General features: G+C 45.5%; 1 protein-coding gene across 6 annotated transcripts in view; it reads right to left on the bottom strand.

The window, feature by feature from the left end:
• Window positions 1-25956, bottom strand: part of LOC119176937 (cell adhesion molecule Dscam1) — a 640641-nt gene that overhangs the window by 10322 nt on the left and 604363 nt on the right. For 4 of the 6 annotated variants that reach the window (XM_075878151.1, XM_075878149.1, XM_075878150.1 and 1 more), the window contains 2 exons: window positions 21097-21267; window positions 11405-11616 (listed from right to left, as the gene is read on the bottom strand). In XM_075878151.1, the coding sequence (XP_075734266.1) occupies window positions 11405-11616; window positions 21097-21267 (383 nt within the window). Of the gene's footprint in view, window positions 1-5715; window positions 8294-11404; window positions 11617-21091; window positions 21268-25956 lie in introns of those variants that run through there. The other 2 variants (XM_075878153.1, XM_075878154.1) reach the window with 2 other exon arrangements.

The raw sequence follows: 25956 nt of genomic DNA, 5'->3' as shown, positions 1-25956 counted from the left end.
ATTAAAAAAATAGGCCCCCGTAATGGTTCATAATAATTAATTTTTGTTGTAGGTTTCACGTCCCAAAACCACGATAAGTTTCTGGGATATGCTGTAATGCACGGCTCCAAAAATTTCAATCCTTTCAGGTTCAACTATCAGTTAAAGCGCACGAAAAACAGACAGGAAGAGAGGACAAGCGCTTTCTCTTTCCCTTTCTGGTTGTCTAACGCGCAGCAAAACTTGAGCACACGGGTCTCTAGCCCTCTGCTTCCATCCAAATGTGGCCGCCGCGGTGGGGATTCAATCCCCTGAACTTCGGGTCAGCGATCGAGCACTACAACCACTAGAGCAGTGCGACTGTCACGCTGTTTAAATTAGCACACTATCCAAATTATCAAAAAGATTCTCAGCCAATAAAATATGTAAAAAAAGGCAGCGTTTTCTTTTGAACGGATAAACATTGAATGCAACAATGAAATATCGCTCTGCTACACGATGAAAGTTTCGTAGTTTTATCAGCCAAGTAAATTGCAAGCTGAACAATTTTCTAACTAAATAATGATCTTTCATCATGTGCATGATTAAATGGACAGATCGTCCGCCATGAAAATGCAAGTGCTCGCTCTTACAACAATGCCGTGATGAGGAGCGAACGCTTAGTGTTGGCTCTCGTTTCGACACGCCTTCGAAACTTGACATAACGTTCTCTCCAACTCTACGGAATGAAGCGCATGCAATGCTGCTGGCCATGTCACCTTGCCCATTCTTTGCATCCTTCAGATACTACACCCAAGATAAGACGCACGGGCCGTGTGTGTGCTCAGAAGCCGCTTCATACAAAGCCGTGGCTGGGATGAATGAGGAAGGCGTGGAGACGTTTGCTCGAGTAGTTTACCCTTCAAGCCTCGACACACAAACACTACTTCATAAAGCGTACTTGATCACGTGGCCTCCAACACCAGACACGCGAGAAGGTACAGTCCTTCTCGGCTCTTTCCCTCGAATAAACAGCACACGGTGAGCGAGGCGCGATATTGTCGCAATTGTACGTTATCTGAACATCACGGCGACGGCTCGAGTTCGCAAAAAGTGTCCTTACAAATGAAAAGGTAAAAAAGACAGAACAACTGTGATGGATGATAATACCAAGTTCCTCGGGTGTATAGCCTGCTTGCACAAGCATACCAGCAAGAGACAAAGAGAGAAGAAAAATGCTAGGAGATCATTTCCTGGACAGCAAATCAAGACGTGAAGCAATAGCCTAATATGTTTTGTAAAAACCACACGCCGTCTGTAGCGTGTCGACGCATCTAGCCATGCCTTACTTTGTGCACTGTGTGTTGATGTGATGCTAGCGCATGCAACTTGTGTGAGCATTGACGTTTGCACCATATTTACCTTTATTTGCTTTTCTGTGCCTCTTTAATTAAAGAAAAGTCACAGCATATCCACGGAGTGAATGATGATGAGTGGGGCGAAGCATCCGTACGTATGTTCATCCGTCCGTCCATCCATCTGACTGTCTGTTTGTCAGACAGACAGACAGACAGACAGACAGACAGACAGACAGACAGACAGACAGACAGACAGACAGACAGACAGACTAGCGCCCCCGGCTGTGTGAGTCATAGAACTAGGTGGTCACGTAACAAGATTTACAAGGGATGTGCAGACCCACGGCTTTAGGAGCTTCGCCCCTAAAAATATTTGCTTTTTAATGGATAATTGCACAAGTATGAACGCTGAAACTTGAGCAATATTGGTGGGTGCTGCGGATGGGGTTGGATATTGGCCATTTCAGGTATCGCTTCGGCGGACGGACGGACGGACGGACGGACGAACGAACGAACAGACGGACGGACGGACGGACAGACAGACAGACAGGCAGACAGACAGACAGATTTTTGCGTCAAAGTAGCCCAAAAAAGACTATCGTCTTCAAAGAACTCTTAGAGTTGGCTCAGCAATAAAGCACCCACTTCTTAGCCGAGCTGACTAAGCAGAACGGTGCATCCACCGGATTCTAAGGGGTTCCTTTTTTTTTTTGCAGTAAAGTGAAAGCGTGCAGACCGTGCGATAAATGCTCATAAAAAGCGTGTAATAGATGCCAGTAAAGCATTTGGCAGTTCCTCTGAGCGCCTTCAATAGGCTCCGACCAAATCATATTCAACACTAGACAAAACTAAAACTCAGTGCCGTCCAATGCGACACATGGAGTGTCGATGGTTAGATATTGTCTTCGCCGAACATATACTTTGCTCTCCTATAGATAGCTGTATTGTGATAACTTGCAGAAAGTCGTACAGCGGAAGTCATATGGTGCCACGAGTGAAGGGCACTTCTCCATGCACACAAGCGGACTGTCACTCTACAGGCAGGCTAACTGCGTGTCGCTTGCGTCTCATGGAAGACGTAATTGTTATCTTTCGAAATCAACATAGTTTTACGCAGTGCCCGTGCGCATGAAATGTGAGTGCAGCAGGAGATGACCATTTGCCAAAACTGTCTTTAATTAGAAGACCTCCAATCACATGTGTTATCGGTATCGTTAAGCTGTATCTCTTCCATTTACAAAAAGTGTCCCCAAGTATATATTGTGAAAGTTATTTCTCGCCCACTTGCGGTTTTTCTTACACATACGAGTATAGTCTGCCTTTAGCCTCTTGTTTGTGTCACTTATCTTTGTGTTGGGTAAAAAAAGTATAATGGCTCGTGGAAAAAAATCTTCGAGGGCAAATAATCAGATGACTTCTTTCTGACATACATTTATGCCGTTTTATACCCAACACTAAAGTAAGACAATACTTGCAGTGACGATGAGGCATGATACACCCCCACAGAAACAAACACCTTTCTTTTCTTTTCTTTAAATGTCAGACTTTAGAAAAAAAAGATGTTTGGTTCTGTTTTATCCTTCTTTTCAGAAGTAATTAGTACAATCGTCACCTCATGAAGTGTTTTGTTATTGTCAACAAACGGTCAAGCTGAAAAGCTTCAGTGTACTATATACTATATATTGAAAATCATGCAGGAAAGGTGCGCGAATCATTAATAAAGTAGAACCTAAGTAGGATTGCAGGTCGAAGGAAATAAGTCGTGAGCATATGCGAATCAGTTCAAGAACAGTACGATTGCTATACTTGTGCTGTTATGTCAAATTACTTCTTGTGAATTGCAAACCCTTTCTCATTTTCGTTTCAATATTTCTTTCATCTATGTCACAACAGATACTCTTTCACGCGTAAAGTCTTTTCGCAATCGCTCAAAGATCACATGGTAGTTGTTGTTCACCCACTGATAGTGGCGCATACCCACTATGGGGGATTGGCCAAGAATCGAGTGGCTTTAAAAATTACTGTTCAGATTTGGAATCATGGCGGTATAACAGAAAGATTACCAATAGCCTAGGAAAGTTTGGTGCTTAATGTAATGCATACAAATATTTACATAAACGAATTTATTCTTAGAATAGAGCAATAATCTGATTTTATACGTATATAATTATGTGGACATGTTAGGATAATGGAACTGCTTAATTAGTCAACCTATTATTTTCATCAATATAGTCCTGGTAAACTAAGGCACATCATAAAAGCTAGCCCCCTGGTGGTGTTGGTTCAGGTATCTGTTTTGGGGTCTTACACAGGAGCTGCTGTAGCTGTAAGAAATATTTGTAACACTTCATGCCATGGGCCTGCAGCATGACAAAATGTGATGAGGGCCGGATGAATGTACGGATAGAAAAACTTCATTAGGGTCCTTCGGAACGCACTCTATGGTATACGTTGCGGGCCACTCCCACGCCGGAACAGAAAGAGCGAGTTTCTTTTTGGTGTCGCGGACGCATATCGCGGAGAAATTGCTTGAAAAACAATGAAAGAACGAAAGAAGACAATAAATAAATAAATAAATAAATAAATAAATAAAGAAGAAAGAAAGAAAGAAAGAAAGAAAGAAAGAAAGAAAGGAAGAAAGAAAGAAAGAAAGAAAATGCGCACTGGCCGATCTGTGCCATCCAGTTGTGTTTGAATGGAACGCAACGGTCAGCCACATTGTATGCTTCGGAAAGCAGAGTCGATTCTTATGGCGTCAGATTGACAAAACTTTGAAGACACCCACAACACCCCCCAAAATGTTCAAACTGATCAGGAGTGAATTGCACGGCAGCTCACCGGTAGCCAGAAGGGAGCCATCGAGTCTTCTCGTCGTCGTCCAGCGGCATCCAAGGACGGGGCGATATTCACATGACTCGTCGATGCACGGAGAGGCTCGCGACACGAATGAGGTTGGGGGGTGCACTGGCACGGACAGCGGTGGTGGGGACACGCCGAATCAGTACCCGTTCATGAATGTGCAATAGGCCGCCAAGCACAGTCCGCTTTATATATAACTTCGCTGCTCGATATACGTCTTGGGAGCGGCAACCTGGACGTGTCACTGGTGACGAACAATAGGGGCAAAGGCGCATTGGGGTCGGCTCGCTCGCGCCGAGAGGTCAGCGCGGGCTAAAGGTGTCGCCGCCGCCTCCACTGTGGCCAAGTCCCTCGGCCCCGCATAAGCCTGCTGCTCCGCGATGCATGGCGCGCGCCGGCCGTGCGTACAATTAACGAGAGCTCTGCGAATGGACACCGCGATGTGCGTGTGTGCACGGTGCACCGTGTGTATACGAACACGCACAATAGGGACCCGCTGGGGCGTCCGGACTCCGCGAAAGTGGGCGAGAGGCCAGATGAGGGGGCCGCGAGCTTTCGCCCGACAAAACAGCGGCCGGCCAGGAGGGCCTGTGCTGAAGACAACGCCGGTAGGCATCGCATCGACCGTATACAAAACAAGGGGCAGCAAGCTTGAGGAGGACAAGCATGAGCGACGTGACCTTGTTCATCGGTATTGTCAGACATCTACAGGGCGTGTTAGAAACGTTTGATGCGGAAGGGAGAAATAACAGAGGTGTTGATAGCGGATACACGACAATTCATATGCAAAATAGAATAAAATACATTGAGAAGGCGCACCTTGATAAACTTACTTGGTTGGAACTTAGCAGAATTCTTTTGACACGAGGGCAGATACCCTTTAGTGATCCTTAGTCTGGAAGAAACAGTAATATTGTGACAAGCTACTTCATTCTGAGAGCATTGGTGTGAATTAATGATTGTAACTATGCACCTTGTAGCTTAAAAAGCGAGGAAAAACATGCGTACGTGAGGCACAGGTATTCAAAGTGCTATGAATGATGGCCAAGATTTAAAATTTAGCTGCTGCTGCTAATATGTGCTATTCATGACAACACCTTCAAATGCCACTCTCCTGCAATCGACGTTAATCTTGCCTAAATGAAAAACTACTACTTAGTTAAGCCTTTCTTCACGAACAAATTGACTCATTAACGCTTGCGGGCGGACGTGTGTTGAGCCGCACGTGCTCATTCAACTCAAGATCGAATACCAGGCATTCGTTTACCCGTATATTGCACGCTCAAGAATGTGTCATCAAGCACTTTTTTCATATTTGTGCATGTTATCTCTAGGCGTGACACCAACTTTTCTTAGCAATAAATGCTTGTAATGAAAAGTTAATAAAACAAAAATCCTTACTCTTCTCATCAGCATGATGGGCACTTTTATGGCTCTTGAAAGCGTTCTTGAGGTTGTGTGTGTGCTACCACATTCGTTGTAGTGTCTATGAGGCACATAGTCACTGCATCGAAACGTAGCACAAGGTCAAACAAGCATAAACGCCTTGTCGAATATATTTTTATTATGTCTTTCAACCGCATATAAAACCATCTTCGATCTTCAGGGAGCATATTAACAGGGGTGGGAAATAGTTTCTCTAAAGTAACTATATGTAGCGTAACTCAATACAGTTCAAAGCACGTGGCTGCACATTGTAATCGAATGGTTTCCGGTTCCAAAGTCCTTGGGCACGCTCACTTGATTAGTGTTCAGGCGCCGATAACCGAAACGACACGTTCGACACACGGCGAACGTGAATGACGAAGTAGTGAATCGTGGGAACGACGCCCGTGGCACACGCGGAGGGGAGGAGCAGGGCGCCCTTGAATACTGTTCGAGATCACAGCTCACGATGGCGGAAACACTTTCACAAGAAGTAAAACACGGTGGATCCACAGATTCACTCATCCGTTGGCTCACTCAGATCAACTCGCACAGCTAGCTCGCTCTTACTCGCTGGCTGTGCGAAACCTGGCGAGAAATAAGATAAAATAAAACGGCCATATATTACAACTGTAGAATATTTTGTTCACGTACGTTTCTGGCAAGCAGTTCTACTACGCGGGTGTATATACCAGAGATGACGTAGGATTATTGGCAGTGGGTTGTGGCATCATGGCTACTCGCACGCATAACTTTTTTTCCCACAGAAAATGATCATCTTGGGTTGTTTTCCCATTTGCAGACTGCCATTTGTTTGTGCGCAAGTTGAATAATTTTATCTCTCTCTCTCTCTCAAATGTACGTCGTGCACGAACATCTCCGGAAATGAAATCAAGTCCCTTTGTCAGGTATTTTGTCGCGATAGCGGTACCGATGACCGCTATCATGGGAGTACGATTAATCTTGGGCTTTCGTGACGGTGCAGGACAGTATACGGTGCAGTGCATGTGGCCATCATGATTGGCTTTCAGGATAAAGATTATTTTGTAATTTTTAGGTTAGGTTTTCTGGTGCTTTGAAACTTTGGATCAAGGTGCGCTCGATTGAGGCAAGTTACTTCTGCTCTTTTTTATACCGGAAGACCCATGAAAGTCTGATCGGGTTCATTATTTCCTCGCTCTCGGTATAAAAATACAGATGTGATACAACGCAGAGAAAATTCGCAATCAATGAAGTTTTTCTTAGTCTCGCCCTAGCACCGAGGATCAGAAGAAAACTGGTGACTCGAAAAATGTGTGTTAACATTCTTGTATGGAAGACGAGAAAACTGTGCTGGTTTTAAGATAGTCAGGAAACTGAGGTGGATTAAGTAAAGCAAGAAGTAAAACAAAATGCTGTAAAACGAGCCTTGTTTCCTCTATGTTGTGGCGTTGGAACTGACAAATAAACAAACAAACAGCTTCAGAGGGCCGACTGTTCTGCCGCATTGTCTACTATTAAGACGATATGAGTCTTCGAATAGGGGTGTTGCGATTTAACTGCCATAACGTGTGGTGGGAAAACACGAGAGCTTTACATGTGTTGGAGAGTAGGAGTTACTGTAGATAAACTTAAAGGAAACGGGACAAGAGCTTTCACTTATGAGGAAAGAGCGAGAAAGTTTATCATTTCAAATAAACTGCGAATTGCTGAACCACCATATATATAGTGAATGTCGGATGGTGTGGCAGGGACAAAAATATGCCAGAGGTGGAGACACAGCGTTTGATAGTCCTATTTCTATTATATGAGCTATGAATCTGGTGGCCCCGACGTCTTGTCCCAAGGCCAGCGGTTTGATGCTAAGGCTTTACCCGCCTCTTTTTTTTTTTTTTTTGCGCGGAAGAGGCATATGACTCGAATCGAGCAGTACGACCAACGCGAGATGCTTTATGTGATAAACAGTTGTGATTGCTTCCAAATTCTGCACCATCGCAGCATATTCTTCTGTTTGACTTCCTTATTTCTTTTTTTTTTTGTTGTGGGGAAAGTTTCGTCATATTTTGCTCGAATGGAGAACGAATGACAAGAACATTTGTATCTGGGAAACACTTATCTTTATGGGAACTTGCGTTCGCCCGAACGATCTCTGGTAGATTACACTTGTTTCCCTGTATGCGTTAAACGGCCTGTTGCACGTTAGTTCACTAACATAACTAAGCACATCTCTGAAACACAAACACCGCTATATGTCCAAGGATTCCTGCGATTACCAACGTTATCCTGAAAAAAAAAAGATCGGAGAATGTTTGCATTTCTCCTGCGGCATTGCGCAGCAAATGGCATCAGAGAATGATTTTCTGGTGCCGCTAAGGGAAGTCGTATGTTGTTTTTGTTGTCCACCGCTAAGGACGGAGCAAACCGAAGCTGGATGATGATTTGTGCCACTGGGGGATGGAACCCGAACGCTGCACTTCACTCAACGGGTGCGTCGAGTTCATTAGGCGACTGTTTCTGTGAGCACGGAGTTCTGAGTGAACCGCGGGATGAAGCAGAAGGAGCAGCTGCCGAAGTCCGTCCAAGGGTCACACTTGAATGTCTTCCTGGTCCTTTCTAGAGAGCGTCGACGTTGTGGTGCCGTCCGCTGGGTACGGGTTCATGTTCACCATGAGAGACTCGTAAGGCCGCTCTCGTGGTTTCGTCCTTGACAGGCTCTGTGCCGACGATTCCAAGGGAGCAGCAGCGTGAAACACCGGTGTAGGCCAAGGTTGGAAAAGATAGGAAGCGAGGAAAGAGAGAAAGCGGGGAAGGAAAAAGAGAAAGAACGATCAAAAACGGGCACAAGAGAACGTCAAAGGGTGCAAGATGCATAAAATAAAGAAACGGCCTTCATTACTTCCGAGGTGAATTACTTCAAGAAAACTAGAGAAAGTCTCCATAACTGACGTGTACGCCCATCCACTGGGACGCATTCGTACAATGAATAAAGGGGAATTAGACGTATACTAAGGGAGCAAGGTTTGCTTCTGTAAAAAAATTTCACCAGAAGGAGTCCACATTGCATTTCATACTTCCTGTCAACTAGACATTATTCGCGAGGCATGTACCTTAACGTTAATCCTCTAAGATTTCTCTAAAGAAAGCATTTGTACGTCGGGAAATCGTTATTGTAATAAATTTCTAAACTACAGAACACACAACCAGAGATCTTATACGCGGCTGCATTCAAGTCGAAAATGCTGTTAAATGCAAAACGCCGCTCGTTGTGCATTGCACTTCAAAACAAAAAAACTACATAGAGAAATCCTCTTTGAATACACATTTCAAGTACTATATGTCTTTTTTTTTTATAAGTCCTTGATATTGAAGGGTACCTGTTTACTTTTTCTAAGGTACTTGAATGAGTTTGGGTGATGTAGCCTTACTAGTCACAGTTTTTTTTTTGTTGTTGATCAGAGCTACAACATTTGAAAGGCTTCTCGGCTCTCTCGTCCAGAACCTTTGTTTTTTATTCTTCCTTCGCGCAGAGCAACTGGCATGGCGTTGCCGCTGCATTAATACGAGAAAAGATGCTTGACGCAGTGTGTCAAGCCAAAACTGTCAAGGAAGCGCGGGAGGCACAGTAACTGCACCTTCCAGTATTTCACCCTATATCAACCACAAACAGTTTACTTGCGGTCAGCTGCCGTCCAAACCCTGCGCGAATCAGGGCGACCGGAAGATCGTTACGGCCGCTGGCCCCATACGTGACGAATTACAGGGGAAATCTGACCGTGCTTGGAACAGTGCCATGCCGCTAACCGAGCGGAAGTTTTCGTCATCCCCGTGGTGATCGCTCGGTATATAGCCTTCACCCTTCACCTTTTGAGATATATTAGCGCCAAGCTTCTGCAGGCGAGGCCCGGCGAGACGCACGGGTCTATCGCGCCTCGCCCATTAACGGTTCAGCGCCTGCTCTGCTGCCGGGCTGGAGAAAGCCAGCGGGATCGATCCATTGGCTCGCACGCTCCGATTGCGGCAAGACAGCCTGCAAGCTTCATTTTCTTTTCTTTGACACAGTCGCATCACTGGCTTCGTGACCTTGTCACGGAGCAACTCGAGCGATTTGTGGGTTGATACGCTGTCGGCCATCCTTATGCCATCGACCTGTCTCTGCGGGCAGTATGTTTCGCTCACAGGGCCGTTCACAATCGAAGGTTTTTGATAGGGAGGTGAAGAAAGAAAGATAGCGTGTGTATGTTTGCAATGCGAGACAAGTTCTCATGCTTCGAATTACGTTTTGGACTTGGCGCTTCCGCAGACGTTTCTTGCGCACCAGCTGCCTTATGCAGTTACACTAAAAGCTCGCTAATTAATATTTAAAGGGGAAAATAAAAATGTTCAAATTAAACGAAGATCTAATTAGCGGGAGGGAGCTCGAATGAGCGAACACAGTGCCACGCTGCATGAACAGAACACAAACAAAACACCACTGGGCTCCTTCTTGCGAAATAGGCAATACTACGCGTTTGTGGCAGACGATTTTGTCAATTGAACTCGTGTAGTTCTAACAGCCAACAAAATTAGTTGATCACACGCCTGTTGCACTAGAAATAAGCACCGTCCTGCATTCATGCAATCCGTGAGCTTTATTATCAAAATACATGTTGCTAATAATGCTCTAAAACACGTTCATTTGTTTGAGAGTTTGCGCAATCAAAATAAGTGATCCTAACTTTGCATTTGCTTCTGCTTTTTTTTTCGTCGTGACTACATACGTATCGTTTGCAGCTTGGCCAAGAGCTCAAGCACAGCGTCCTAATTCTTATTTGGGGAGAAACGCTGCTGTTTTGTTGTTGTGCACTTCTAGTAGTTTGTTTTTGTTTGCTTTTGCAACCCATTGTGATCTCTCTGAGCCATCCTTTGCAAGGACCGATCAAAGCCAGGGGGCTGCCAGTTCGAATTAACTGCTGTAGATACCGACGCGTGCGAATTATCGCGAATATTCCCTCCACAGTAATACCCCGGGGTGTGCGTGGCCAGGGCATCAATTCGAATTAACCGTAAATTCTAATTGGCCCAGTTCGAGTTAACGAGCTTTTACTGTATTACATTTTGGGATGACTGAATTAAAGAAGGCATCTTCTGAGCCTTGTGCATGCACGGTTCTAATACAATAAAAATAATGCGCCTATGAACACAGAAGAAAACGCGTTCATTAACTTGTGACCTTGATGTGATCCTGAAATATAAAGATGTGATCAAACGAAGATGCAATTTGAAGTATCAGTGTATTATTCAACACTCATATAAAAGCAGAAGTATAAGCTTTACGTCCTAAATTATGAGGGCTAAAGTAAATAAAGAAAACTGCATTGGTAATCACAAACCTTTTAACGAATGAACAAAACATCACATGAGAGAAGATCCACATGCAGGCACCGGATTTTTGTCTGTTGTACTCATAAACAGTTGCCAAAAAACTGCAGACTTACTACGACTCGTTTTCTTGGCTCGGTGTTTCCGTGATGTCCAGCGACACACTTTTAATAGCTTCGGTTTAACAAGTTAGGATTATTACGCATCATGTTGCACGAAAATTTTCGCAAGGACAATTGTTGCATACTTTCTGGGCGAAAGTGCACTCTCACTTTGAAATTTCCTTTGTTTTGCGTTTTATTCGGATTGAACTATTTCATTCTTTATCAACTAAACTTCCAAGGCACATTTCAAAAAAAAAAAAAAATGAGGGATAGTCTTATGAGTAGAACGATCCTGAGCACATCCGAACACTATTGAGTTGAACCGCGAGTTCCACCCATAGCAAGGCAGTGTAGCGGACGCACCTGGCGGCTGATGTAGATGTTGTTTGAGCGGTGGTCCTTGAGGTCGGAGCGCCTCTTGAGCGTGCTCCTGCCGTCGAGATGGTTCTGGCATCCCGCGCCGCCGTCCGCGCCGTTCCCGTCTTCCGCCGCGGCCCCTTCTGCACCCGCGCCGCCACCATGCAGCACGTCGTACGGCATCGCGTAAGGGTGCCGGTCGTCCTCGGTTTCCACTACTGCGCGTACGAAGTGAGGAAAAAAAAAGAATTTATCGCGAAGCTGATATGTCTGTTATGTTTGTTATTTTGAAGCCATTTGCAGGAAGTTCCAAAATAGGATTGCATTCTTACAGCTAATGAAACAGTGTTATGTAATTTTTGGCAACTCACAGAGGCGGCAAATAATTGTAGATACAACGTCCCAAAACAACAATATGATTATCAGAGACGCCGTAGTGAAAGGATCCGGAAATTTCGACCACCTGGGTTTTTTTTAACATTTGTTGCGAATATATATATATATATATATATATATATATATATATATATATATATATATATATATATATATATATATATATATATATATATATATATATATATATATATATATAAGGGAAAGAAGTGTATACCTAAGGGCTCGTTTTTCCGTGTTTTAACACAATATTAATGAGATCTAACAGACAGTAATGCCAAGTAATGTACAGGGGAAGTTATTAGAACCAATGGAATGTAAATAAGAAGAAAGAAAAGTATATATATATATATATATATATATATATATATATATATATATATATATATATATATATATATATATATATATATATATATATATATATATATATATATATATATATATATATATATATATATATATATATATATATATATATATATATATATATATATATGCATAGCAAGTGTGGCATCAAACTTTTTGTGGCGTCATTTATCAATATATTATGGAGGCCACAAATGTCCTACACAGATGTTCTACGCAAATCCCATAAATTAGAATGAATATTTTCACCGGGATGGGACTTCCTAAACGTACTAACGCGTCTGATTCGACTCCACGTATGGTTGAAGTTATACGTCAGTAAGATTTCATTCCGTCAATATGCATTACATTTCTAGATTGAATTCGATAATAAGAAAGGAGACGCAAAAGAAAAGTCTTACATTTTCTGTACAAAAACAAGAACAAAAACGTTCTTATATTTGTAAATACACGTCCTTGCAGATAATATTTGTAATTACAGATATTAAACCAGCGGCAAGATTGCGAGTCCTCCTTCTTAAAAACGATTACGCGAGAGCTTACGGTTCTATATCAGCAACAAATGGTTGTTTTTCTCGCCACGAGATGACGTGAGAAGAGACTGTGGTTGCTACCACTCCCGCTTGAACGCGCTGCCAGGTGCCGCCGGATCGCACAGGCCACGCGTCGCCGTGTTCCTTTTCATAAAAACCGACACTGTACTTGTTTAGTGCCCACTACGCCCTAATTATTCCTTTCGCGAATCAGCGAAAGGCCCAAACCGGTCCTAAGGGCAACACGCAAAGATACACAGCTGCTCACTTTGTTGATAGTTCTGCTGGTCATGATGGTTAAATATGTTTCAGCGCTTTCTAATGCGTTGGCCTTTGTAACACCCGCTCGTTGCTTAATATACATCTTTTGACGCCTGGCGCGATTCTACGCCTCTGCCATGATGTGTCACGGAAACTCCTTCCACGACGTGACATTCATATAGTGTTTTTTTTTCAAAGTAGCTTAAAAATATATCCTGGCTGTAAATTCATTTGTTCACAACATTGATTTTAGAGCCGCAATATTAGTTTAAACTGCTTTGAAAAGAAACACTATAATTCCAAAATATGAATTCCTATGTAGAGCGCATTTTGACAAAATGAGATATCGTGGCAAAGTCTCTTAGCTCTAGAGCCATTTGTACGAAATTCAACCAGGGTAATAGAATCGGTTCCATTAGCCTGTCTAACATGCGAGTTTACTATAAACTGGGCGTTCCCACTAGTAACAGCATGTCAACACCGAGGCATAGAATTGCTTTTGGGTAGCACGAGATAACGTGTGCTATAAGAATTAAAGTTATTTTGTTATTTTGAAGCCATTTGCAGGAAGTTCCAAAATAGGATTGCATTCTTACAGCTAATGAAACAGTGTTATGTAATTTTTGGCAACTCACAGAGGCGGCAAATAATTGTAGATACAAAAATAAACTAGAGTTCCAGCCGGACTGGTATCCACTGTTGGCGAAATGCGCTGCTGTGATTCCCTTTTAGAAGACCTAACTATTTGAAACTTTATTCAGTGCAACGCTTAATGTACGCAAGCGCACTTCACTAATTTGTTCTCTATAGTATATTACGAACATTTGTAATAAATAGAATGACAGAAAAAAAATGAAAACATCGTAGCTCTGTGATAGAGCCCCTGCTTGTCATGCAGACACCTGGGTTCGATCCACACTTGGACTCAGAAATTTTTATTATTTTTTTTATTTGAATCCTTCTCGATATTTGGGTCACGGACAAGATCCTGGTTTTTTCGCTAACAACGAACGACGCCAACGCCGACGCAGAAACTTTTGCGCAACGAGTTTTTTAACGCCATTGCTTTAAGAATTCTGCACTATAAGGAATAGGAGCATGCTACGATGCGATTGTATCATAGATCATTTGTGCGCCTAAATCTAACTACACAAATAAAATAAGTTGGGATACAAGCAGCGCGTGCAGTGGTGCTAGTATGAAAAGCGATAAAACTGGAGTGTGGGCAAACATATTTGATACGTTGCCTCAAAGCATAACAGAATTGGTAAAGAGTTCGCAGTTTCAAAGGTCCGTCTACCACTCTATCACTGAGTTAGTTCGCTGTTTCCAAATCACTCGGTCATATATATAGTAATAAAAAAGTAATCATTCACGTGTATCACTGTCCATTTTTGGAAACATCCGAAACGAATGAGCAATTCACTATTTCACTCTCCAATGGAATATTGTCGCGACGTGAAGACAGAGGTCGTATTTGAAGAAGCTGGGAAAGCAGCAGCGGGTCGGTCTTTTTATTTTACCGCGCACCAGAGAATTCTTCGTCTTTCTCGTGTTGCGTTCTGCATAAAAGCGTGCAGATGCACGTATGCACTGCTGCCTTCACTTTCTTGCAGGACGCACGCGACATTTGCTTCCCTCCTAAATGGCATCGTCCCGATGCGCGGCCAAGGCACTCTACTTATAAAAACGCACATATGCACCGGCACCCACAGGACAAACGAGAGTTAGCCGGACAAGTAGGATTTCATCCGAATGACATGCACGATATCGGGTGGGTGGTTTCGGTGACTGGAACTGCAATCGCTGTCGGGAATAACTTCGTAGTTGATGTCGTTCAATCGTCGGGTGACTCGATATGGGCCGAAGTATCGTCGTAATAGCTTTTCTGAAAGTCCGCGTCGACGTATTGGGGTCCAGACCCATACCTTGTCTCCTGGTGTGTAGGTTACCAATTTATGTCGTAGGTCGTACCGTTTCGCATCTTTGTATTGCTGGTGACAAATACGCACGTGGACTAGCTGTCGGCCTTCGGCGCGCTGACCAAATTCTTCGGCGTCAGCATGAGTGTCGTCACACTCGTGCAACAGCATAGCGTCCAACGTTGTAGTGACTTCGCGCTCGTTTAATAAACTAAACGACGTCATTCCGGTAGTTTCCACCGGGCGGTATTATAGGCGAAGGTCACGTAAGGCAAGATTTCATCCCATTTCTTGTGTTCTGTGTCGACGTACATGCAGAGCATGTCTGCGAGGGTCTTATTATGGCGCTCTCTTAGTCGGTTCGTTTGGGGATGGTACGCCGTTGTTCTTCGATGAGCTGTACCGCTGAGCCTGAGAACCGACTCGAAAAGTTCTGCCATGAATGCAGTTCTTCTATCCGTGATGAGAACTGTTGGAGCATCGAGCCAAAGGACGACGTTTTCTATGAAGAAATGAGCCTCTTCTGCTACCGTGGCCCTCGGCAAGGCTTTAGTTTCTGCGTAGCGAGACAAGTAATCGGTGGCGACAATGATCCATATGTTCCTTATGGTAGAAGTTGGGAATGGACCCAGGAAATCCATTCCGATTTGGGCGAATGGCTTTGCTGGTACTTGGACGGAATGTAATGAGCCTGCCGGCTTGCCGGGGGGTGCTTTGCGTCTTTGGCAGTAGGCACAAGTTTGGACGTGATGTTTTACAGCAGCAGGTATAGATAGGTTCAGCCAGTAGTAACTGTTTTGCAGTCGGGACAATGTTCGAGTGTAGCTGAGATGACCGGAGGTGACTTCATCATGGCAGGCTTCCAGATTTTTGTTTTTTTTTGCAGTGATGCAGGGACGATGAGCAAGTAAGGGTTGCCTGTGGGAGAAAAGTTTTTTCTTGTATAGGACATCGTTTCTTGAACAAAAATATGGCAATCCTCTGGCAAAACTAGCGGCACGTCTTCACGTCATCCTTCTAAGAAGTCGATAAGGGGAAGCAGGTCAGGGTCACTGCACTGCTCTTGTGAAATAGTGGCCGCGTTGATGACTCCCAAGAATGCGACATTCATGGACTCGTCATTATTAGCGGTAGGACCGATGGGTGACCGCGAGAGAGAGTCTGCGTCTGTGTGCTTCTTCCCTGATTTATAAATTATGGTCATACCAAACTCTCGAAGCCGAAGGCTCCAGCGTGCTAACCGGCCGGATGGGTCTTTCAAGTTAGTGAGCCAGCAAAGCGAGTGGTGATCGCTGACGACCTTGAATGAGCTGCCGTACAGATATGGTCAAAATTTGAGAGCTGCCCAGACCACGGCGAGGCACTCCTTCTCGGCAGTCGAGTAGTTCTCTTCCGTTCGAGAGAGAGCTCTTCTGGCATAGGCTATCACTTTCTCGGAGTTATCTTGCCATTGTATCAGTACGACTCCCAGGCATACATTGCTTGCGTCGGTGTGAACTGCTGTTGGCGCTTCCTGGTCAAAGTGCACCAGAACCGGAAGTGTTTGGAGGCGTTAGCGTAATTCGTTAAATGGAGTTTATTCCTTTTCGCCCCAAAGAAAGGGGGCATCCTCTCGTGTGAGCCGTGTCAAAGGCGCCGCAATAGACGAAAGTTGGCGATGAATCGTCGGTAATAAGCGCAGAGGCCTAAGAAGCGTCTCATTGCTGTTTTGACTTGCGGTGCGGGAAACTTTGCAATAGCACCGATTTCGCCCGGGTCAGGTCGAACACCTTCGTGGCTGACCACGTGGCCTAAGAAGCAAAGTTCGCTAAAACCAAAATGGCACTTCTCTGGTTTTAAAATCAAGCCATCCGAAAGTATAGCTTGTAGAACTGCGAATAAACGCTTAGCTGTTCCTCGAGTGTAGCTGAGAAGACAATAACGTCGTCTAGATAGACCAAGCATGTCTGCCATTTCAGTCCTGATGGCACAGTGTCCATTCAACGTTGAAAAGTGGCTGGCGCTGAGCATAACCCGAATGGGAGCACTTAAAATTCATAAAGACCGTCGGGCGTCACGAAGGCAGTTTTCTCAAGGTCTCCATCATCGACCTCTATTTGCCATAGCCACTTCACAGGTCCATCGATGAGAAATAGCGTACATGCCGCAGCCGATCAAGAGAGTCATTAACGCGTGGCAGTGGGTAGACGTCTTTCTTCGTGACTTGGTTTCACATGCGGTAATCTATATAGAAACGCAAGCTTCTGTCTTTCTTTTTAACCAATACCACGGGGGATGGCCAGGGACTTTTGGAAGGCTGTATTACGTCATCTTGGAGCATCTTCTGAACTTGCTTTTGGATCTTCTCGCATTCTTTCGGAGCCGCACGGTATGCGTTTCGCCAGATAGGTCTCGCATTTTGTTCAACAATGATTCGGTGCCGGGTCACTGGTTTTTGCTTGATCTTCAACGTGTACGGAAAACAATTTTGGAACTGGTGAATCACCTATAGTAGGCGCTGTTTATCCGAGGGTGACCGGGTCGAGCAAATGTCGACAGACAAAGTTGTCGAGGCTGGGATGGTCGCGTCGTCCGCTTGCAAAGCGCAGATATCTCTGGCTTGGTCCACATTGTCGTAGTAGGCAATTGCGGTGCACTTCTGAATGTGACGGTGCTCGTTGCTGAAGTTGGTGAGGAGCACTTCTGCCCGCCCATCAGTCAGTGCCAGAACGCCTCTCGCTATGGAAACACCTTGCGTAAGCAATGACGTGACTATTCGCTCCGCTATCACCTCGTTACGGCACGGCCGTTCACATAACACCGACACAAGGCGGAAAGATCTTGGCGGGAGCATCACATCATCAGCTACCCGTAAACGTTTCAGTTGTTCTTCAGTGGCTGGGTCGACGTTAGGATGGGCGGAAAAGGTGATGATACGCTCTGGAATGTTTATGACAGCACCGTACTCTCGCAGAAAATGCATACCCAAAATAAGCTCTTTAGAACAGTCCGGTAAAATCACAAAAGTGGCGACGAAGCTCGAATCACTGATTACGAGCCGCGCGGTGCATTTACCGGTTGGCGTCATTAGCTGTCCACCATGCAGCACTCCTTGTGCTCGGCCCACTCCACGGCATTTTGACCTTATTAAGGCGGTCGGCGAGCTCTTGTCACATAATAGAGAAGTCAGCACCAGTGGAAACCAGTGCTGTTACGTATTGTCCGTCTATAATAGCGCTAAGGTCGGCACGTACAAATTCATCAGCAATAGTACTCGTGGTTGTCGTCGTCTTCGTCATCACTGTCGTCATGTCGTCTTTGTGTAAAGTCAAGGGGGCCTTTTTGGCGTCTCGGCGATTGGTGACCTTGCCCCCGGAGGTCGCGACAGTTAGTTTCCCTGGCACGGGCTTGGGGGAGTGGTTTCTGATGGCTTCAGCGCAACTTTGTTGATTCGGAGAAGTGTGACCTCGTGCAGGTGAGGGAGACCGCCAGCGACGACGTGGGGAAGAAGCTTGGTTGGTCAGCTGGTAATCAGCACCATAGTCACGAGGGTCTTAAAAATAAAATGAAGCGGGACGAGAAGTTTCCAACCCGGGCTTTCGAAGATGGCAGTAGCGTGAGGTGTGGCCTGGTTCGCCGCAGTGGAAACAAAGGGGTCGACGGTTGGTGTGGCGTACCGGTGCCACAAGTTGGTGTGGCGTACTGGTGGTCGCCGCACAGGTTTCCACTGCCGCCAAGGCAAGGTAACAGTCCGTGGCTGAAAGGGCGCTTCTTCTGGGGCAGGCAGGTGACGGCAGACGGCATCAGCATAGGTCAACGGACATGGTACAGGTGGTGGCGCCGGTGATGGAAAGGCTTGCCGTAGTTCGTGGCGCACAATTTCCGCAACAGAAGCAACTGGAGGCTCAGTAGAAAGAAGGCCGAGGGCCCGCAGCTCTTCCCGCAGGATTTGCCTAATCATTTGCCGTAGAGAGCTTTCAAAAACGGCAGCGTTTTGAGTGGTGGCACCAATAGGCGTTTGGTCGGGCAGGCGGTCAAAGTGGCGGCATTGTTGCCGGAGCGCCCGCTCGATGACAGTCGCCTCTTTGATAAATTCATCCATTGTTGTTGGCGTATTTCGTACAAGGCCGGCAAAAAGCGGTTTATTAACTCCCAACATCAGGTGACAAACTTTCCTTGCCTCGGGCATGTCAGGGTCAGCGCGGCGAAATATACGGGCCATATCCTCTGCGAACATGGTGACGCTTCCGTTTGGCTTTTGCACGTGGGTTTCAATTATCTGTTGTGCGATATCCCGTCGGTCCGCACTCAGAAACGTCTTGAGAAGTTTTTGGCGGAAATTCTCCCAGGTTTGGAAAATAGGCTTCCTGTTTTCGTACTATGTGCGAGTGCTATTTTCCATTGCGAAGTAGGTACGTCCAAGTTTCTCTTGTGCGCTCCAGCGATTTACCACAGCGGTCCACTCAAACTGGTCGAGCCAGTCCTCAACATCATCATACGCTTCTCCACGGAAGACTTCGGGAACTCGAGGAGGCTCAAAAGTTACCTTGCAAGGAAGAGTCGTCTGGGCAGGAGGAAGATTCGCAGACGTTCAAGGGGCTGCCATGTTGGTAAGAGCCGATGCAGTCAGTTCCGGACTTAGGCATAGGCGCCGGCTGAATCGGTGTACTAGAGTCGTGTACGAGAGACTCCGGACTGGGTGTACGGTCCCGAACAACGCTTTCGTGCATCAGGTTGCAGGCCCTCGCACCTCTACCAGTGTCGCGACGTGAAGACAGAGGTCGTATTGGAAGAAGCTGAGAAAACAGCAGCGGGTCGGTCTTTTTATTAACCGCGCGCGCGAGAGAGTTCCTCGTCTTTCTCGTTGTTGTTTTCTGCATAAAAGCGTGCCCCGTATGCACTGTCGCCTTTGCCTTTCTCGCAGGACGCACGTGACAATACTCTTACTGAAACGTAACATGCGCGCGAAGCACCACAACCCATTTTACACACGAGTGACGCAGTTGGAGCGTAGAAACCGTCATGAAAGTTACGCTGAAAGCTTTGGCAGACGAAACAGCAATCGGAACTATATATACTATAACATATTCACCGAAAACAAACAAAAAAAAGTAATGACTTCGGTGCTGCTTAGCTTGGCTGATCTGAGGAGAAGCAGCGTGTTCACTGTGACGTGAGTGATGACTACATTTTTGGCGGTTTTGGTTGCTCTTTCTCTGGCTCATGCATGCGCGCGAACGACTCTGCCCATTATGCAATGACTGATCACAACATGTACATCATCTGTCTAATACACAAAGATGACTGTTCACCGAAGGCGATCACAGAGTTCAGAAGTTTCAAGGCATGCGCTGTGCGTGCTGCCCACTGATGATGAGTTCCTGCCTCTCCTTTCGGTACGCCGGTACAGCCGTCTGTGCGCTCAAGATCGGAGCTTGGGCGACGCACAGGTGGGTGAGCAACATCGACGCGTTTGATGTAAAAGGCCATGCATAGTGGGCAGCGCATGTTTGGAGGTGATGTGGCGCGGTGGTAGTGCGGGGGGAAAGAGGAGGTCATATAGGAAGAAATGCACAGCTATATATCATCTGCAACAAATCAGCTGTCAGGCTGGTGAACTCGGGATGTCTGTTCCTCCAGACGGCTTCTAGCGGGTCACTTGAAAGCCACCGCATTCTGGAAATGCGGGTGAACCGCCGCGCGGACATTAGGGGTGCGATCTCTCCCGTCATTACATCAGAAGCAGGGCACGTGGCCGGCCTCCACGCGCGAAATATTGCCGCCGGACGAGCCAGTAAGATCACCTCGGGAATACTGGCAACAAGAATGTATAAGCAGCTTTGTGGCAAGAACTGCGAGCAAATACGCCTTATAAAAGTCTCAATGGAACAGCAGTATCGTATTTCCTTTACTGAGTAGCCGACCAACCAGCGGAACGTCTTTGGGCCTTTGCGTTTTCCTCCGTTTTGAAAATGGCGCACCCACATAGTTTACTGCTAGGCCTTTAAAAGAGCGCACGGAAGAACTCGGAAGATTGTCGTGATTAACTCATCGGTTATGTTTAACAAATATGTTATCGCAGGAACAGCCGCCTTTTTATCCCAGGCCTTGTATGCATTTTGCCGCTTTATAATCACTTCGCAAGGCGAATGAAAACTCTCTCCGTCTTGACTGCATGCGTGTATAGAGCGACTTAGATGAACACGCGTGTATGGGTGAAGTGTGGTGCTGACCTTACCAGGCCTCTGCGCATAGATGGATTGTCCGGCTGGAGGAAAGCGGCTGTTCATCTGCGAGGCGGAGTGATGCATGCCGTCCTCGCAGCGAGCCATGCACTCGGCCGTGTTGGCCAGGTCCTTCATGTCGACTACTTCCTCCGAGTACGTGGAACGCAGCTCAGGTCTGCCGCCTGCAAGTACAGCCACACTTAGCGACGGCATCAGTCATTCGCTAATAGTTACATTCGCGGCGGCACTCCGATTTCAGTCCAGGTGCGAGTGACAAGTGTAGGCCTACTTAACCATGAAGCTGTTATCACAACTAGATGTGTTGGAGAATGTTGATTCGAAAACGTTCTTGTTAAACGAGCACTCTAAATGTGGAATAACGTTTAGTGCGAGAAACATTGGAGGTTGTAGAGCTCAGTGACACAGGCAGAGAATGTCGGATATTTGCTTCCATTATTCACTAAGCATGTTCCGAATCTGATATGGTTTTTATTACAATGTACAAAAATGAATTGCGCAGCATTTCATTGCCAAAAACTTCCAATACGTGCAGAAATACGTGGTTTGACCACAATTCTAAAAATTTTATATTATATTTTATATCATACAGATCAACTTATTGAACTTTAAATTCCACTATAATTTGAGAAATGTGTGGAACCTCTTATTCACCAATCAATCGTCCACACCAAACATTTATTGCACAGAATTGACCACCCTGAAACACCTGAACGTGACTCTAGATTCATAGATGAAAGGCATATAGATCCCCTCCTTCTAGAATTCCAACACCACGACACATGAAGACGCCAACTCCAGTTATTGTTAATGACATTAGACCGCAGACCAGTAAGTTGAAAGAAATTTTTGGTCTCTTGCCTTGGCTAACAAGATGTTTGCAGAAGTGTTCTTTTAAAGCATTGAAACATTTCGGCCGAGCTCTCTGTCTTCTAATGAATTCATTCTCTCTCTTGAAACATTTCTTGGAGAAAGAAGCACTCTTGGCCATTACTTGTGCATTGAGGCTGTGTTTTGTATATATATATATATATATATATATATATATATATATATATATATATATATATATATATATATATATATATATATATATATATATATGTATATGTATATATATATATATATATATATATATATATATATATCTATATATCTATATATATCTATATATATATATATATATATATATATATATATATATATATAGTAATGTTGTAAAAATGACGTTGAAGAACAACCGTTATATAGCATATATATAAGTGAAAGAAGTGTATACTTAAGGGCTCGTTTTCGCGTGTTTTACACAATGTTAATGAGATCTAACAGACAATAATGCCAAGGAATGTATAGGGTAAGTTATTAGACCCAATTGTAATGTAAATGTGAAGAAAGAAAAGTGGGTGAAAAGATAACTTGCCTTGAGCAGGAACCGAACCTGCGGCTTTCGAATAACGCGTTCGATGCTCTACCACTGAGCTACCACAGCGGCTATCCTCCCAGCCACTTTATTGGGTTTATAAGTGAATTTAAACGTGGGAGTGTCAGTCAGGGCCACCTGTAGCACTACCACGTTTAAATTCACTTATAAACACAATAAAGTGGCGGGGTGGGGGGGATAGCCACTGTAGTAGCTCAGTGGTAGAGCATCGAACGCGTGATTCGAAGGTCGTAGGTTTGGTTCCTGTTCACGGCAAGTTATCTTTTCACCCACTTTTCTTTCTTCACATTTACATTACAATTGGGTCTAATAACTTACCCTATACATTCCTTGGCATTATTGTCTGTTAAATCTCCCATATTTATATATATATATATATATATATATATATATATATATATATATATATATATATATATATATATATATATATATATATATATATATATATTGAAATACAACGGTGCAGCTGACGCTTTATTGAAGCAACAGCAAAATGGCGCCGATCATGAAGAGGAACGGGCCGAAGACTGATGATGGTTATTGACAGATGAGGAAGATGACGTACAATGAATTCTCACACTAATTTCCCCCGTCGACGGAAGCGGCCAGCCTGGCCGCGAATTACGCTGTGGAACGCATACAATAGGGCTTGAGACGCAAAACGTGCACAATCTCTGTCCCGCGGCAGCGTTGGTCAGTGGGGACATGAACAGGTGTGACACGGTAGTTCACCGGTGAGGTCTGTTTGATAACTTTGTAAGGGCCAAGATAGCGCGACTCAAACTTTTCGCATAAGCCAGGCGTTCGCGCAGGAGTCCACAGAAGTACATTGTCGCCAGGGCGGTAGAGAACGACGCGGTGAGTGGCATCCTAACGATGTTTGCGATCTTCTTGGCTAGCTTCGGTGTTTACGCGGGCAAGACGACGGCATCGAGCAACGCGGGACAGAAACTGGTCGCAAACGAATGGTGAAGAGTTGACGGGGCCAGAAAAGAATGAAACGTCGAGTGGTGATGTCGGTTGGCGTCCGTATACTAGGAAAAATGGAGAATAGCCTGTAGTTCGTTGAACTGACGTATTATATGCATACGTGACAAAGGGTAGTATGGCATCCCAATTGCGATGGTCCGGTCGGATATACATGGACAGCATGTCACACAGCGTGCGATGAAATCTTTCCGTTAAGCCATTGGTTTGCGGGTGATAGCTAGATGTTGTTTTATGAACTGTTTTTGATGCTTGAAGAACTTCATTGAGCGTGCTTGAAAGAAATGCCTTTCCCCGGTCGCTCAAAAGGACACGAGGGGCTCCATGACGTAAATAAATAGCGTTCAAGAAGAAAGTTGCTACTTCCGAAGCACTTCCTGAAGTGATTGAGGCCGTCTCAGCGTACCGGGTCAAGTGATCAACCGTGGTGACTATCCACCTCTTGCCGTCTGATGTAGTTGGGAGGGGCCCGAAGAGGTCAATTCCGACGACAGAGAACGGCTCTGATGGACAAGGAAGTGGTTGTGGGGTCCCGACTGGAGGAGTAGTGGGCCGCTTGCGGTGTTGGCAAAGTGCGCACGAGGCAATATATTTAGCTACTGTCGTGGAAAGACCTGGCCAGAAAAATCGACTGCGGATGCGCTCGTATGTTTTGTAGTAACCCAAGTGTCCTGACGTCGGGTCGTCGTGGGAAGCGCGCAGAACTTCAGTGCGTAGTGCTCGTGGTACGACGGGAACCCATCGGTGGCCTTCCGGGTGCAAAATGTATCGATATAGCACATCGTCCTCCAACTTGAATAGTCGGAGTTGTTTCCGGAGCCTGGCATTAGGGGAAGACGAAGCACCGGTAAGCCGACCAATGATGTCAGTGCAATAAGAATCGGCTCGCTGGTGAGTAGCAAGTGCTGACGGACGGGTGGATGAAGGTAGGGAAGAAATGGATGATATCGACGAGGCGTCCTCCGTATAGCCAATTTGACAAGGGGATGTGACGTGCACCGAAAACTGCGGCAAAGGGCATCGTGACAAAGCGTCGGCATCTTGATGTTGTCTTCCAGTCTTGTAGATGACGTCAAAGTCATAAGATTGTAATCGGAGAATCCAGCGGCCAAGTCGCCCCGACAAGTTTTTGATTGTGGACAACCAGCAAAGAGCATGGTGGTCTGTCACAACAGTAAAATGTCGACCATGTAGGTACGGACGAAATTTTTGGATGGACCAGACAACAGCCAAGCACTCTTGTTCGGTTATCGAGTACCTCTTCTCTGCAGTGGTCAGAGTGCGGCTTGCATACGCGACAACTTTCTCGCGAAAGGCATGGTCGCGCTGGAGCAGTACGGCGCCGATTCCTTGTCCACTCGCGTCAGTGTGTAATATCGTAGGTGCCTTGTCATCGAAATAACAAAGCACCGGTGGGGATGTCAGTGCCTGCTTGAGTTCTTGGAATGAGGCTTCGCATTGATCATTCCAATCGAAGGAACCGGTACTAGCAAGGAGCTCGTGGAGAGGAGCGGCAATAGTGGCAAAGTTGCGAATGAAGCGGCGAAAGTACGATGCGAGTCCAAGAAAACTGCGTAGTTCTTTGGAACGAAAGGGTCGCGGAAAGTTGAGGACTGCGGAAATTTTGTCCGGATCGGGCTGGATGCCATCTTTAGTAACGAGATGTCCTAGAACTTTTATAGCTGTGTTGCCAAAATGGCACTTCCTTGTGTTTAGTTGAAGTCCAGCGTTGGAGAGACATGTAAGCACTTGATCTAGGCGTTGCAGATGATCATCAAAAGTGGAAGAAAACACGACGATATCATCGAGGTAGCATAGACAAGTTTTCCACTTGAGGCCACGAACAACACTGTCGATCATCCTTTCAAATGTGGCGGGAGCATTACATAGACCGAATGGCATTACGTTAAACTCGTAAAGACCGTCCGGCGTAGAAAAGGCGGTCTTTTCTTTGTCTGCTTCGTCCATTGGTATTTGCCAATACCCGGACCGAAGGTCAAGGGTGGAGAAGTATTGGGCGCCTTGCAATGAGTCAAGTGCATCATCTATACGGGGCATCGGATATACATCCTTTCGGGTAATCTTGTTGAGCGCACGGTAATCAACACAAAATCGTACCGATCCATCCTTCTTTTGTACCAACACAACGGGTGATGACCAAGAACTGGTAGAGGGTCGTGTGATGTTTCTGTTTAGCATATCGGTCACGTTCTCCTCGATGATTTTGCGCTCGGCCAAGGAGACTCGGTAGGGACGACGGCGTACAACAGTCTGACCTTCAGTGTCGATGCGATGATGCGCAACTGTGGTCTGTCCTAGTGCCGAAGCATTGGCGTCGAAGGAGGCCTGGTGTTTCCTGAGCAAATTCAGCAACGCCTCACGCTGAGAAGCAGAAAGGTCAGGATTTATCCCGGGAGCAAAG

The sequence above is a fragment of the Rhipicephalus microplus genome, chromosome X (assembly GCF_043290135.1).
Source record: "Rhipicephalus microplus isolate Deutch F79 chromosome X, USDA_Rmic, whole genome shotgun sequence".
Classification (NCBI taxonomy): domain Eukaryota; kingdom Metazoa; phylum Arthropoda; class Arachnida; order Ixodida; family Ixodidae; genus Rhipicephalus; species Rhipicephalus microplus.
This window is presented reverse-complemented; position numbering and strand designations above follow the sequence as displayed.